A 15,211-nucleotide genomic window follows, 5' to 3' on the forward strand; every position below is an offset into this window, starting at 1 on the left:
GAGAGAAAAAATAGTGTGTGAGCAAGCAGTACTGAGTACAGAAAGTTCTTCTTTTTTTTTTTTTTTAAGATTTTATTTATTTATTATGTATACAGCGTTCTGCCTGCATGTATGCCTGCATGCCAGAAGAGGGCACCAGATCTCAATACAGATGCTTGTGTGGAGCCATCATGTGGTTGCTGGGAATTGAACTCAGGACCTTTGGAAGAGTAGCCAGTGCTCTTAACCTCTGAGCCACCTCTCCAGCCCCAGAAAGTTATTATCAGGTACTCAAGGCCCTGGAAGGCGAGTGCATCCGAGTAATTAGGAAATGGAAAGTTGTAGGAGAGAAGCCTGGGAAAAGATGAGGTCAGATTCCACAGGGCCAAGTGTTCATTTTACTTCAAATGACTGTAAAGCTACTGAAGCATTGAAAGTAACAGAATACTTCACTTGATTTCCATTTTAATGGAATATCACAAATAATGAATAGCAAAGGGGATGGAGACTATGAGAGTATGGCGTCAATTAAGAGCTGATGTGCGAGTTCCAGGACAGGCTCCAAAGCTACACACAGAAACCCTGTCTCGAAAAACCAAAAAAAAAAAAAAAAAAAAAAAAAAAAAAAGAGGCTGATGTAATAATCAATATACTAGATGAGAGCATCTGAGGCTAGCTAAGAGGACAGCTGTAACTTCAAGACTTGTTTGGGAAGAAAACAAATCAGCAGGAATTGCTTACAGATTTGCTGTGGAACATGAAGAAAATGAGGGATCAAGGTTGACAATGGGGTTTCTGGTTTGAAGTGGGTGGAAATGGGTGCCACTGGGGCAGTCCACTGCAGGGGTAGGGAATTTATAATCCTCTTTGAGGTACCCATGATCTCTTGGGCAGCTGGATATGTGAAGCTAGAGTTCCCAGAAGTGCTTGAGAGCTCTAAGATGGATAAATCACTTTGGCCTCTTCTCTCTTTCTACCCTTTTCATAAAGGAACTTATCCAGGGGAAAGTGATGCAAAGTCAATAGGATTCACAGGCAGTAATCAGACAAACAAAAAATTTAGGACAGGGTCTTACTATGTAGCCTTGGCTGGCCTGGAACTCACTATTTAGATCAGGCTGGACTCAAACTCAGAGATCTGCCTGTGCTGAGATAAAGGTGTGTACCACCAATCTCAGCAGTAAAACTTCCTTAAGCAAGGTCTATGAGTTCTTCCTACAGAAAAACTAACAAAGGAATGAGAACTATGTATTGTCAATAGACACTTGGTTATGCTTCTTTGCAATAGGTATGTTTAATTTCTTGGTTAAAATCTCTATTTGGGGATTTCTGTCTCCACGGTTCCTTATTTGCCCTGTCTTCAGGATGCTCGTGCAAGGCAGACTCTTGCTGGCCACACAGCCGCAGATTAACCTGCCCAGGTCTAGTGCCTAGGCACTGTTTACAATGTTCTTATATGTATGCCTTACTTTTCCAGGCATGGGGATAGAAGTTTTAATAACTGACTGCTGAGTACCTCAAAATGCAGTGGTCTTAAACAATAAACATTTATATCTCACACCATTCCTGACCATCAGGACCCAGGAGTGGCTTAGACGGGCAGTTCTGAAGAGAATGCAGTCAAGCTATCGGCTGAGGCTGCAATGGGTTCGAAGCTTTATAAGGCTAGGAAATCCACTGTCACACACCTTCAGTTTTCAGGCACCTGCTGCTCCTCCCCATAGCTTTAGGCTCTCACAAGATGGCAGTCAGGTTTCCTAAGAAGCTGTCTGAGGAACAAGGAAGATACCTTTATGTCCTAATCTGAAATGTCCCACACTGTCATCACACTGTGGTCCCTGGCGATGAATTAACATGCATAGCCTGTACTCCAGCCAGTGGGACAATTAGACTCCATCCTCTGAGGAAGTCATCCAAGAACCGTCACCTGGGCAGTACCAGTAACACATTTCAAAAATTGTATTTATTCGATGGTATGAATGTTTTGTCTGCATGTATGTACGTGTACCACATGTCCATGGACGTCAGAAGGTGTTGGCTCCCCTAGAACTGGAGTTACAGATGGTTGTGAGCCACCATGTGGGTGCTGGGAACTGAACTCAGGTCCTCTGCAAGAGCAACCAGTGTTCTTAACCACTGAACCACCTCTCCAGCCCTTGGTAAGGCAATTTTTAAAAATAATTTATTTGCTTTTACTTTATATAAATTGATGTTTTGCCTGCAAGTATGTCTGTATGTGGGAATCAGATCTCCTGGAACTGGAGTTTCAGACAGCTGTGAGCTGCCATGTGGGTGCTGGGAATTGAACCTGGGTCCTCTGGAAGAGCAGCCAGTGCTCTTAACCACTGAGTTATCTCAACAGCCCTTTGTTTCTTCTTTTTAAGAAAAAGTTAGTGGTATGTGTAAACGTGTGTGTGCCTGAACGATGTGTGTAGAGTGATGCACTTGTGAGGTCAGAGGAGAACTCTGTGGAGTTAGTTCTTTCCTTCGGGACTGAACTCATGTCAGGCTAGTATGGCAGGTGTCTTTACCCACTGGGCATCTCAATGGTGTTTGTTACATAGACCAGACTAGTCTTCAATTCTCCATTTTCCCGCTGCAGTCTCCCAAGTGCTATGGTTACAGAATGTATCACCATACTTGACTCTAAGTGTGAGCTTTAATCTTTTTCTTTGTATTTTTTTCTACCATGTATTTTGGCATGCATTAATTTCAAAATCAGGGAAGACACATAAAAGGCGATGTATACATACTGTTTCAGATGATCTTCAGCAAGAGCAATTCTTTCTCTGCGTTGTTTTTCTTCTTTCTCTTGCTCTTGTTTAAGAGCTTTCTCAATGTTGAGTTTCAATTGTTCCTCCCATTTTTTATCTGATTTTACTGAATTCTTTTTGAACTCAATCTGGGCATCACGCTCTTTCATAACTTTACTGAGACGAAGTCCTGACTACAAAAAAATTGCACTAATTAAGAAAACTGTGTATCAACACTTAGAGACAACTGTTAGCTATGCATGTTAAATATACATATAAACAGAAGAAAAGCCAGATAGTACATGAAAGCTTTTCACTCTTTCTGTTTGGTAAAACTGATACTGCTTTGCTTTTTCAATGGCCTTCTTTCTTTCTCCTTGTTTGTATATTTCCTCCTCCAAGTCAAGAATTTGTCTTTCTGCCTCAATCTCTTCATCACGCTTTTGCTTGGCTTTAAGTTTCTGTTCTTTCATTCCCTGTGAAAAGACAAAATAATCAATCAATATCTTTTATACTGTTGGGGATCAAACCCAGGCCTTGTGGTTACCCTAACCCCAAAGCAATCTTTTGATTTTATTTTTCAATTTAATTGACCCAAAAGTTATTATCAATATAAGATCACTTGAATTTCATTATGAATTTTAATTGTGTTTGCATAATCCAATAGTAAACATGAACTTACACTGAACTAATTCTTAAATTTTATTTATTTATTTATTTTGTTGCATGGGTGTTTTGTCTGAATCTATATCTGTGTATCACATGCTTGCCTGCTGCCCAAGGAGGTCAGAAGAGACAGTTGTATGCCCTGGAACTCAAGTTACAGAACACTGTGAACCGCCATGTGTGTGTGTGAATCAAACCTAGGTGCTTTGGAAGAGCAGTCAATACTCTTAACTACTTAGCCATCTCTCCATCCCTGAATTAATTTTTAATTTAATTTTAGGTGGGCAGCACATTTAGATGATTCGAAACCCAAACCATTAATGGAGTATATAATGAATCTCTCCAATCCTAAGACCTCAGTAAGATTAAAAATTTTTCTATTAGCAAATTATCATGGTGCATGCTTGTAACTCTAGCTACTTGGGAGGCAGAAGCCAGGGAGAAGGATACTTGAGACTGAGTTTGAGGTCAACCTAGACAGTACAAAGAAATATCAAAATCAAAAGATCTTCTGTCTTTTAAAAGACAAGGTAAGTAAGTGATAATTCAAGATATATACTCAGAGGAAATATTTTCAAATACATACATTTTCTATGAGATGGTATCATGGAGCCTAGGCTAGCCTGAAGCTCTGGATAGTCAAAGATGACCTTGAACTTTCCGTTCTCTTTTGCCATCTCCAAGTGCTGGGATTATAGGCATAGACCACCATGCAGCGTGGCTTTGAGTGGTGCTAGAGGCTGAACCCAGGGTTTCATGCTTTCTCAGCAAGCACTCTACCATCTGCATACATTCTTAGCCTTGTTTTTGTTACTGTTTGTTTGCTTTTTGAAACAGGGTCTTAGTATGTTGAACAGGCTAGCCTTGAACTCACCATGTAGTCCAGGTTGGCCTTGAACCCAAGCTCTTTCTGCCTTAGCTTCCTGAGTATTTGGATTACAAGAATGCACCACCACACTTATCTTCAGAATATTTTTTCAAAGTTCTCTAAAATCAATAATAAGAAAACAAATCTAATCATAAAAATTTGAAAAGGTGGAAAACAAGTTCATCAAAGATGTTTGGCCACTGGTCGGTGACACACACCTTTAATCCCAGCACTCAGAAAGCAGAGGCAGGAGGATCTCTATGAGTATGAAGCCAGCCTGGTCTACAGAGTGAGGTACAGGACAGCCAAGGTTACACAGAGAAACCCTGTCTCAAAAACAACAACAACAACAAAAGATGTTTGGTCAATGTTCCTTTTCATTGCTGTGATAATATACTCTGACCAAAAGCAACCTAGGTGATATCTTAGTTAGGGTTTCTATTGCTGTGAAAAGACACCATGACTACCACTGCAACTCTTATAAAGGAAAACATTTAATTGGGGGTGGTAGCTTACAGTTTCAGGGGTTTAGTTTATTATCATCACAACAGGGAGCATGGCGGCATGCAGGCAGACATGGTGTTGTCTACATCTTGATCAGAAGGCAACAGAAGTAGACTGTGACAATGAGTGAAGCTTAACCAAAAGAGACTTCTAGCCTGGCGGAGGTGGCACACGCCTTTAATCCCAGCACTTGGGAGGCAGAGGCAGGCGGATCTTTGTGAGTTGAGTCCAGCCTGGTCTCAACTGGAGCAAGATCCAGGAAAGGTACAAAGCTACACAGAGAAACCCTGTCTCGAAAAACCAAAAAAAAAAAAAAAAAAAAAAGAGAGAGAGAGAGACTTCAAAGCTGCCTCCACACGTCCTTCAACAAAGCCACGCCTACTTCAACAAGGCCACACCTCCCAATAGTGCCACTCCCTTTGAGTTTATGGGGGCCAATCATGTTCAAACTACCACAGATGAGGAAATGATTTATTTGGCTTATACTTCTAGGTCACGATCCATCATTGAGAAAAGTTATGACAGGAACTCACAAGTAGGAACCTGAAGCAAAAATGATGGAAGAGCATGGCTTGCTGGCTCCCCCTCTGTCTTGCTTGGGCACTCAGGGAGCATGCGTCCTACTACAGTCCTGCACCACCTGCTGAGTGATGGTGCCACACACAGTAGGCTAGGATCTCCTACTCAAGGACCCTAACCCTTCAGGCTTACACCCCCAAGCCCCAGGAAATAAGGAACTAAAAAGAAAACTAGTTCCAAGGGCAACCTGACTCAGCCACTACTCAATCACCCCTGTAACAATATAACAATGTAAAAAGATTTCTGTTAAGAGATGTGCTCAACTGTGACTGGGATATTTGCAAGTGTTCCAGAAAGGACCCCTGTGATCTTTGTGTAAACTCCACTCCTGCCCTGATACCCACCTTGAGGTTTCAGGAAGAATGTACATGTGGATATGACTGTACCCACTCTGTAACCAGACCATGATCTTGTGAAATGAAATTGTATGGAAATTGTAATCTTATGGCTTTTGTGGGTTTTTCCTTTAAAAGCCCCCATGGGGCTGCAGTAAGATGCGACTCTTGCTCCCAGGACAAGAGTTTGCCCGACTGTACAGCCACTTCAATAAACCTTGTGCTGTTGAATCAACTGGACTGGAGTCTGGGTTCTTGGGGCGCCCACTTGAGACCCTAGATTTTGGGGTCCAACACTACATCAATAATCACTCAAGACAGTCCCTCACAGACATGCCCACAGACCAACCTGATGGAAACAATTACTCAAATGAGACGTTTTTTCAGGTGCCTCCAGGCTGAGTCCCATTGACAGTTAATGCTAACTAGGACAAGTCAAGGCACGGCCACCAAGGCTGGCAACATGGGTTAAATTCTAAGAACCCACATGGTGGGAAGAGAGAACTGACTCCTTCAGTTGTCCTCTGACCCCCACGTGTGCACCATGCATGCATACATGGTAACTATTTGTAAAAGATATTTAACATTTGTTACCAGGGGAATTCAAATTCAAGGTATATGGAAATTTTCACACCCATCAGATTGTCTGTAATGATAAATAAATTTAATTTAAAAACTAAAAAAAGGAATGTCTATAATGAGAAAGATTGACCATACCAACTACTGATGAGAATACAGAGACAACAGAACTTTCATCCTGCTGGGGGGAACAAAGAATCACAATTGCTTTGAAACAGTTTGGAAATTTTTTATAAAATTAATTTCGTAAGATGTGTGTGTGTGTGTGTGTGTGTGTGTGTGTGTGTGTGTGTGTGTGTGTGTGCAGGTTTCTCAAGACACCAGAAGATGGTGTCAGATCCCCTGGAGTTGATGTTACAGGTGACTGTGAGCTGCTCAAGGTGAGTCCTGAAAACTGAATCCAGGTCCTCTGATAGAACTGTGCCTACTCTGCTGCTGAGCCATCTCTCCAGCCACCCCTTATCCCACTTGCAAAGTTACATATACAAAGCTGGGCGGTGGTGACACATGCCTTTAATCCCAGCACTCGGGAGGCAGAGCCAGGCAGATCTCTGTGAGTTCGAGGTCAGCCTGGTCTATAGAAGGGAATTCCAGGACAGCCAGAGCTACACGGAGAAACTCTGTCTTGAAAAATGAAACAAAAAGAAAACCACAAAGTTACATTTACAGTGATCATATGATTTCACTATACACATCTATATCAAGATATTTACTCAAGAGAAATAGCAGCATATGTCCATAAACAGACTGATATGAATATTCACAGCAACTATATTTGTAATAGTCAAAAGATGGAGACAACCAGACGTCAGCATTTGGTTGATGCCATACCGTCAAGTGACCAGATAAACAAACTGTACTTATCAAACACTAGAATACTACTCAGTAATACAGAGAGTATATATAATAGCATGAATAACTCTCAGACCCTGTTGAATAAAATCTATAATAATAAATAGTCGAGTGGTGACCTACTAACTTATAAGGAGGAGTTACAAGGAGTTAAACAGGACGTGGAAATTTTTAGGTGATGAATATGTTCATTATGTTAACTGTAATGATGATTTTGGAGGCATATATATGCCAAAATTTAACAAAATATTTACCTTAATTGGGTCATTTACAGTATATTACTTAAAGATATTGAAATAGTGTCACTGTATTTATGACAGCTTGAATGTAAAATTATTTATAAAAGGTACAAGGCACTACTAAAAAGCAACAGTTAGTGTTCAAAGCATGTGACTTCTGGAAGTTGATACTTACTGCATATGTGTTAGTCCAGTGTTTTACCAGTTCTTGGGATTGGATGTGCATCTTTTTCTTTGCCGTTCTTTCTGCTCGAAGGGCTGCCGCTTCTCTTGACAACCTGTCAAGGCTATCCCGAATCCTTTCCCACTCAGCGTGAGGAATTATGGTGACCTGCCGGAGATCTACCTTGCTAGGTAGGAGAGGTGGATAAGGAATTTCTTCGTTTTCAAAGCTCTTCATTCCTAATGCATTAAAAATATAATTATTAGATACTTTTCCAGGAAGCGTTCTCATGATTTATTTTGTCTCAGAAATGTCTGTAGTGGAGTGGTATCTGGAAATTGCCTCAAATGTGTAACAGTAGAACGGCAGAGGGAAAAAAAAAACAAGGCTTTATGAAATCAGAGGAAATTGATTGAATCTTTGGTGATTTCCTTCATGAGTAAACTTGGGTAAGACATGTAATGTTCACACTGAACAGGTAGTCACTTGGGTTCTCTGGGGGTGAGGGCAGGGCTATTACTACAGAGCTCAGGCAAAACATGAAGATAGTTCACATTTCCAAGAGTCTACTAGTTACCATGACAACAATTAAACTGTTGTGGTTGGGCTTGATAAAGAAGTCCTACTTTTAGAAGTCCTACTTGCTCACATCTATGACACAAATCAAAGTTTACGTCACCTTAATTACGTACCATACTTTTTACACTATCAAAGCATTTGACTTGGGGTGAGTTTTAACTTTAGAGTGGAAAGAACTGAGATAATTCCTTGAGCTTCAGAAAAGACCACTCAGCAGGTCTGCAAGAGCATGGCGACTTAATAGCTCAGTAACACTTCCAAACGGCATTCCAAAATGTATTCAACGGATAACAAAGTTTAAGAACCCCCAGACTCCTGAATACCTGACCCGTTGGGGTGAAGGCGTCTGACTTTCTGCTTTTTCTACCCCCATTCCGGTGAACTTTCCACCATGCCAGCTCGGGAACCGACCAAAGCAGCTCACCTGTGCTTTTCTTGCTCTGTCCGGAGCGCCGTCCAAAGCGCACCTCCATCTCTTAACTAGCTGAGCCCCGCGAGTCCAGGGCTCGGAGACTCCCGCCGCGCCAACTTCAGCAGCGGAAGGGTGGCCAAACCGTTTGGTTGCTCGGCAACCACGCCGGAAGCGACGTCCGTCGCCATCGCGGAACCAGGAAGAGGTCTAGTCCGCGGCCAGGGGACCGAAACGCGGGAAGTGCGCCTGCGCAGTGTCGAGCTGTGCGCCAGGCGAGGCGCTCGCGATCCCGCGTCTACGTCAGCCTCGAGGACCAACCGGCGGATGCTGGAACGGATGTTGGCTGCCGGTTGCGACCCGGGCCTGGGTCAGTGAGAAGCCCTCGGTCCCGCCAGGCCGGTGTCCCCTTGCCCACCCGCCGCGCTAGTGTGGAGCCGGCTGGTGGTGCGAGTCGAGGCCCAGGCTCGGTGCGAGCTCCCACACCGCTCCTCCGGGGCTGAGGTGAAGGACAGAGCCCGCTTGACCACAGAGCCCCAGGGAGCAAGGACCATACAAGCTGTTTTCAAATTGTTGGGTTTGTGCGGTATGGCCAGGAGTAGACGAGACCCTACTTATTGTTGTTGCACAAAATTGTGAAAGCTTGAATGCTGTTCCCAGGACATCCACGTTAAGACCTTTAATATATATTAAACTGCTTGGTAAATTATAATTAGTGTGCTTGGGAACCAGTCTCTAATTGATCTCTAAAGAGGCTTCCCTGACACACCGATGTAGAAATGATTTCAAGACGAAGTAGTTGCACTATCAATTAAGCAACAATTGTCCTTCACAAATGAGAGCAAGTAAGATTTTCAGGATGAAAGTTCTAACACGTAGTTGTGCTGTCTCTCTTCAGGTTTCCTATCAGATGTTCCACTGTAATAATGCTGGTAAGTACGGAGGGATTCATCAGAATATCTGTAGACAGGACGTGGTGCACATACACTAGTGAGTTGGAAGTGTAGCTTAAAACATGACAGGAGTTAAAAGGTCAGGGGTTTTACTGTATTACAGGCAAACAGCGGCTTGCGTGGTTCTGTGGGAGACCCACGACGCCTAGTGCGGGATCAATGAATTACAGTGGTAGCTGCATCGGCAGCAAAGCTTGCCTTCCTTTTTCTGAGCTCAGGCCCCCCTAGGGTACTGCAGAGTTGACAAGCAGTCTCATGGATGTGATGTGTGTTGCTTTATAGGACCGGGACCCTGAGCTGAGGGAGCTCAAATCCCAAGGGATAACATGCGTGTCTTTTAATGTTCATCATAGAGGCCCCCTTGAAGCAACTGGGGCATTGAATATATTACTTAGAGGACAGGAGCAGTATAGACCATGTCTCTCGATGAAAAACGCTCAGTAGTTTACTGAATTAGTTGCAATTACTGATCCTCATAAAATACGACAGTTTTCTAATTTGAAATGGTCTAATATTTGAGTTCAAACTCCTGATTAGCTACTCCAATCTACAGGTTGGATCAATCTGCAGGTTGATCTAGAGTTAGTTACTTCATAGCCCTGAGTTTTGTTGTAAATTGAAGAAGGTAGCATTTACACCCTAATTGGAAACAGAATTTAAATAAACATGTAGACATATTTAAAACAAAAGAAAAACTCAAAACCACCAAACCACTCATTCAGACCCTGCCACTCTCACCCACACTGTTTTTATGTTTATTATATTCAGTCGTGCGTATGTTTGTGCATGTGTTTGTGTGAGGGTATGTGCGCATGAATGAAGGTACCCGAAGAGGCTAGAGCTGTCAGATCCCCTTGGAGCTGGAGTTACAGGGGATGGGAAGCCACTCAGACTTGGCTCTTCCACAAAAGTAGTGTGTGCTCTTAACTGCTGAGCTCCTCGCCAGCCCTTATTTATTTGCCTATTCATTCAGTGTGTGTGCATACCTTGGAGTTCAGGGACACTGAAGTTCCTAGCACTGGCGTTGCCCACCAGACGTGGGCTCTGAGAGCTGAGCTTGGGTGCTCTGCCAGAGCAGTATGCACTCTTAACCAGGGTCTCTCCAGTCCTGAGAGCAAGTTGGTTGGTTTTGTTGATTTTTTAAGACTAGGTTTCTTTGTGTAGTCTTAGAATTGACTCTGTAGACTAGGTTGACCTTGAACTCAGAGATCCACCTGCCTCTGCCTCCTGGGGGCTGGGATTAAAGGCGTGTGGTGCCACTGCCTGGCTTTTTGTGTGTGCTGAGTGAGTGCAGCAGTGCTCTGTGGTCAGAGGACTTTTAGGAATCCTCTTTCCACTGTGAGTTTCTCTGCTTCAGGAGTGGCTGGCAGGGGTCAAACGTGGCTTGTCGGGCTTGTTCAGCAAGTGTTTTACCACCTGAGTCACCCACTGGCCTCTTTACGTTGCACTTGTAATCTAAACTGGCTGTAGCGTGCAGCGTTGTGCCTGACCCAGCTCCTGAGTGCTAGGATTACTAGTGTAAGCAACTGTGCCTGGTGTGCTTTTCAAACGTTAATAAAAGAGTTTCCAGGTAAATTCACATTGTTAAAAGTCAATCTGTATACTTCCTTGAGTTTTGTAGATTTTTATTTTAAGTACATCACTAATATCTGTATATTTATTGATAATAAAATATGTTGCCTGCCTCTGCCTCCCTAGTGCTGGGATTGAAGGCATGCAACACTTGTGATTTCTTTAGCTAGATAAAATATTTCCATATGACGTTCTTTTTTGTATTTATTTCAAGTGTATATGTATAATCAAATTTTGTTTCTTCATTTCCAGTACATGTTTTTTGATATGAGGAAAAGGAGCCAATTAGAAAACATAAATTTTAAGCTTTTAAAATATCTTATTCATTTTAGGAGTTAAGAAGTCGCCATTCCTTTGCTGCACATCAGAGCAGTTTCTCTGCGTACAGGACTGGAGTAATGTTTAAAGACAGCTGGCAGATTAAAGATGTTCATGACCTAAGCGCTTTGCTGAAATAAGATTAATTGGACTGCAAGTGCCAGTTTGGGTAAGTTGTTTTAATAAAAAAATATATTTAAAAAATGTAGCCAGGAGGTGGTGGTGCACACCTTTAATCCCAGCACTTGAGAGGCAGAGCCAGGTGGATCTTTGTGAGTTCAAGTCCAACCTGGTCTACAAAGAGATACAGGACAGGCTCCAAATCTACACAGAGAAACCCTGTCTCAAAAAAACAAGAAAACAAATGAACAAAAAAGATCTGAAAATCTAAAATTGAGGGAAAAAAATACTCTTAGATCAACCTTAAATGTGTGTTTATTTCACTCTTGTGCTCTTTAAAGAGTTAAGAGAGCAGTGGTAGTACCCTTTAATTCCAGCACTCTAGAGGCAGAGACAGGTGGAGTCCAAGGCCACCCTGCTCTACCAGGACAGCCAGGACTACACAGAGAAACCTTGTCTTGAAAAACAAAAAACAAAAATTGCCTACTTGGTATTTATTTAAAAGTAATGGATAGAAGCCGGGCGGTGGTGGCGCACGCCTTTAATCCTAGCACTCGGGAGGCAGAGGCAGACAGATCTCTGTGAGTTCGAGGCCAGCCTGGTCTCCAAAGTGAGTTCCGGGAAAGGTGCAAAGCTACACAGAGAAACCCTGTCTCGAAAAACAAAAAAACAAACAAACAAAAAAAGTAATGCATAGATGTGGCGGCATGTGCCTTTAATCCCAATACTTAAGAGGCAGATGGATCACTGTGAGTTCTAAGCCAGACATCTACATAGAGAGTTCTCGCAAGCCAAGGCTACATGGTGAGACCTTGTCTCAAAAAATAAATTAATAAGTAGCTTTAATATCTTATTTCTTAGGCACTAAACTGGTATATTTAATTAATTTTGTTTGGTTTTGTGTTTTTGAGATAGGGTCTCTCTTACGTAGTTCTACCTGTCCTGAAACTGGCTATGTGGTCCAGTCTGGCCTTGAACTTACAGAGATCCTCCTGCCTCTACCTCCCAAGTAATGAGACTAAAGGCATTGCCACCACACCAGCCCTAGAATGTTGTACTTAAAAACATGAAATTGGAGCCAAGCTGACCTGAGACCACAATTCCACCTCTAATATCAACTTCTTGTATTCATGTCTGTGTGAGGGTGTCAGATCTCCTGGAACTGGAGTTACAGACAGTTGTGAGCTGCCACGGGTCCTCTGGAACAGCAGGCAGTGCTTTTAACCGCTAAGCCATCTCTCCAGCCCTCTTTAATATCAACTTCTTTAATAATTGGTTTATATATCTTTAAGATGAAAGTGACAATAATTCTACTTAATAGGGTATTAAAATTAGATGAAATGTTTGTGTTTCAGAAATAAATGTTCTCCCTTTTTTGTTTGTTTGTACATGGCAGTTTTACCTTTTTCTTGGAATTCTATATGATTACTATTTTTTTAATATTATAGCTTTCATTCATATTAACTAGGGCCAACATAATGTTTCCATTTCTCTTGGAGATTTATAATTTCATCACCTTCATTCTAATGAAAACAAAGACATCTGTCCCATCTTATGTGGTGTGATTACTCAAGTCACATAACATTTGGTACCTCAAAACTAAACATGTTAGAGAAAATACAAACAAATGTATCAAAACTTTCAACAGAAGTCATCCTAATTTTGGAGAATTGAATTGACCTCCATATTATGTTATGACCTCAAATAATTGTTTTAGAATTTCAAGTATAGCATTAAACAATCATTTAGTCATAACATTGACATTTAGAAATTGAGTTCAATCTGGAAACTGTTTAAAAATTATTTTACATTTTATAAAGTTACATGACTTAAATTTATTCAGAACTTTTGTTAGTATCCAGAATATCCATAATATATTATGGCCTGTTACTTAATATGAGGATTATAAATTATGAATATTAGAAGCTAATAAAGTAAGTGTAGTAGTTATTTAAGAAAAATAAGTGGTGGTCGTAAAAAATGGTTATTCAGGAGCTAAAGAGCTGGCTCATTGGCTAAGAGCACTTACTGCTCTTTCAGAGGACCCAGGTTCATTTCCCAGCACCACATGGCAGCTTACCACCAGTAACCCCAGTTCTAGGGGATCCAGTGATTTCTGCTGACCTACTTGGGTACCAGACACAAACGTGGTACACATAACATGTAAGCAAAATACTCATGCAGAAATTTTTTTTAAAATTTTTCTTTAGTGAATAATAAGGTCTGAGTATGGTAGCACGTGCCTTTAATTCCAGCATTTAGGAGGCAGAAATGGACTTTTCTGAGTTCCAGGACAGCCTGTCCTACATAGCAAGTTCCAGACCAGACGGGTGAATAGTGAGACCCATTCTCAAAATAAATAAATAAAAACCTTACTAATTTATATTCCTTATTTAGCATATTAACTATTTTTTCGAAAGTTCTCACTGTACAGCCAGGTCAGCCTCAACCTCTTGCTGCTTCTGCCCCAGCCTCCTGAGTGCTAGGATGACAGCATATGCTTCCACATCGAGCTCTGAGCAGATTAACATTTCCTTGTGATCCTAAATAAGGAATAGGTATGTAAACACAGTGTGTTTAGGGAACAATGTTTCTTCTTTTTCAGGGTGACCCAGATCTATTACTGGAACCATGAAAGTCTTGTTGGTGTTTGACTTCGACAATACAATCATCGATGACAACAGTGACACCTGGATTGTGCAGTGTGCTCCAGACAAGAAGCTCCCTATTGAACTACAAGATTCTTATCAAAAGGGGTTTTGGACAGAGTTTATGGGCAGAGTCTTTAAGTATTTGAGAGATGAAGGGGTAAAAGAAGATGAAATGAGGAGAGCAGTGACCTCACTGCCCTTCACTTCAGGGATGGTAGAGCTTTTCAGCTTTCTAAGAGTGAATAAGGATAAGTTTGATTGCATCATTATTTCAGATTCAAATTCAGTCTTCATAGATTGGGTTTTAGAAGCTGCTGATTTTCGTGATGTCTTTGATAGCGTGTTTACAAATCCAGCAGCTTTTGATAACAATGGTCGTCTCATAGTGAAACATTGCCATGCTCATTCTTGCAATAGGTGCCCAAAGAATCTTTGCAAAAGTGCAGTTTTGGCAGAGTTTGTAGAGAAACAGTTACAACAGGGAGTGAGGTATGCACGGATTGTTTATATAGGCGATGGTGGAAATGATGTCTGTCCAGTAACCTTTTTAAGGAAGAGTGATGTCGCCATGCCGCGGAAAGGGTACACTTTACATAGGACTCTTACCAGAATGACTCAGAATCTTGAGCCCATGGAGTCTTCCATTATAGTCTGGTCTTCGGGTGCTGAAATAATTTCTCATTTACAATTTCTAATAAAGAAGTGATGTGCCAACAATTGAAATGTGTATTAGTTAAGATTGGGCTCAGCAACATAAAACAAAATCCCCAATATTAGTACCTTTAAAAATGAGAGGGGTTTTCCTCTTTAGAGAATTTGGGTGATATTTTAAGGCCACTTTGCTGCTTAGCCAACCTCAGCTTTATGATCTGTGGTTGATGTCAAGCTCAAGTCGTCCCAGCAAGCACTCTGGCCAGCAAGAGCCAGGGCAGTGAGGCTGGGACCCTTTGTTTAAGGACATTGTCCAACTGTACCAAATAGTTCTCTTCAAACACCATAAACACCATTAGCCAAAACCTAGTCAGTGCCTTCCCTAACTGCCAAGGTGGAAATACAGCTTTCTTTCCAGGTGTTGTGTGCCTCGGGGGAAAA

General features: G+C 41.7%; 2 protein-coding genes across 7 annotated transcripts in view; one reads left to right on the forward strand and one right to left on the reverse strand.

The window, feature by feature from the left end:
* The window catches only part of Cfap210 (cilia and flagella associated protein 210), a 32,535-nt gene extending 23,860 nt beyond the window's left edge, over positions 1 to 8,675 (reverse strand). For 3 of the 4 annotated variants that reach the window (XR_013050502.1, XM_006972394.4, XM_076569609.1), the window contains exons 1-4: positions 8,521 to 8,675; positions 7,530 to 7,756; positions 3,035 to 3,208; positions 2,733 to 2,926 (exon numbers count right to left, since the gene is read on the reverse strand). Coding sequence is in view for 3 of the 4 variants with exons in the window: in XM_006972394.4 (XP_006972456.1) it covers positions 2,733 to 2,926; positions 3,035 to 3,208; positions 7,530 to 7,756; positions 8,521 to 8,569 (644 nt within the window). In the remaining variant the exon portion in view is untranslated. Of the gene's footprint in view, positions 1 to 2,732; positions 2,927 to 3,034; positions 3,209 to 4,272; positions 4,386 to 7,529; positions 7,757 to 8,520 lie in introns of those variants that run through there. The other variant, XM_076569608.1, reaches the window with a different exon arrangement.
* A 75-nt stretch (positions 8,676 to 8,750) lies between these two features.
* Positions 8,751 to 14,836, forward strand: Phospho2 (phosphatase, orphan 2). 3 transcript variants are annotated; one of them, XM_006972396.4, is made up of 4 exons: positions 8,751 to 8,875; positions 9,404 to 9,437; positions 11,363 to 11,517; positions 14,074 to 14,836. In XM_006972396.4, the coding sequence occupies exon 4, from the start codon at positions 14,100 to 14,102 to the stop codon at positions 14,823 to 14,825; it is 726 nt and encodes a 241-aa protein (XP_006972458.1). In that variant the 5' UTR covers positions 8,751 to 8,875; positions 9,404 to 9,437; positions 11,363 to 11,517; positions 14,074 to 14,099; the 3' UTR covers positions 14,826 to 14,836. The 3 variants fall into 3 exon arrangements, 2 of the variants coding, with proteins under 2 accessions (XP_006972458.1, XP_006972457.1); XR_013050503.1 differs by having other exon boundaries at positions 8,769 to 9,091; XM_006972395.4 differs by having other exon boundaries at positions 8,783 to 9,009.
* The last annotated feature ends 375 nt before the right edge of the window (positions 14,837 to 15,211 follow it).

The sequence above is a fragment of the Peromyscus maniculatus genome, chromosome 4 (genome assembly GCF_049852395.1).
Source record: "Peromyscus maniculatus bairdii isolate BWxNUB_F1_BW_parent chromosome 4, HU_Pman_BW_mat_3.1, whole genome shotgun sequence".
In the NCBI taxonomy this organism is placed as follows: Eukaryota; Metazoa; Chordata; class Mammalia; order Rodentia; family Cricetidae; genus Peromyscus; species Peromyscus maniculatus.

Coding starts and splice junctions, on each gene's coding strand:
- Phospho2 (XM_006972396.4), top strand. CDS start 14,100: ATGAAAGTCTTGTTGGTGTTTGACTTCGACAATACAATCATCGATGAC.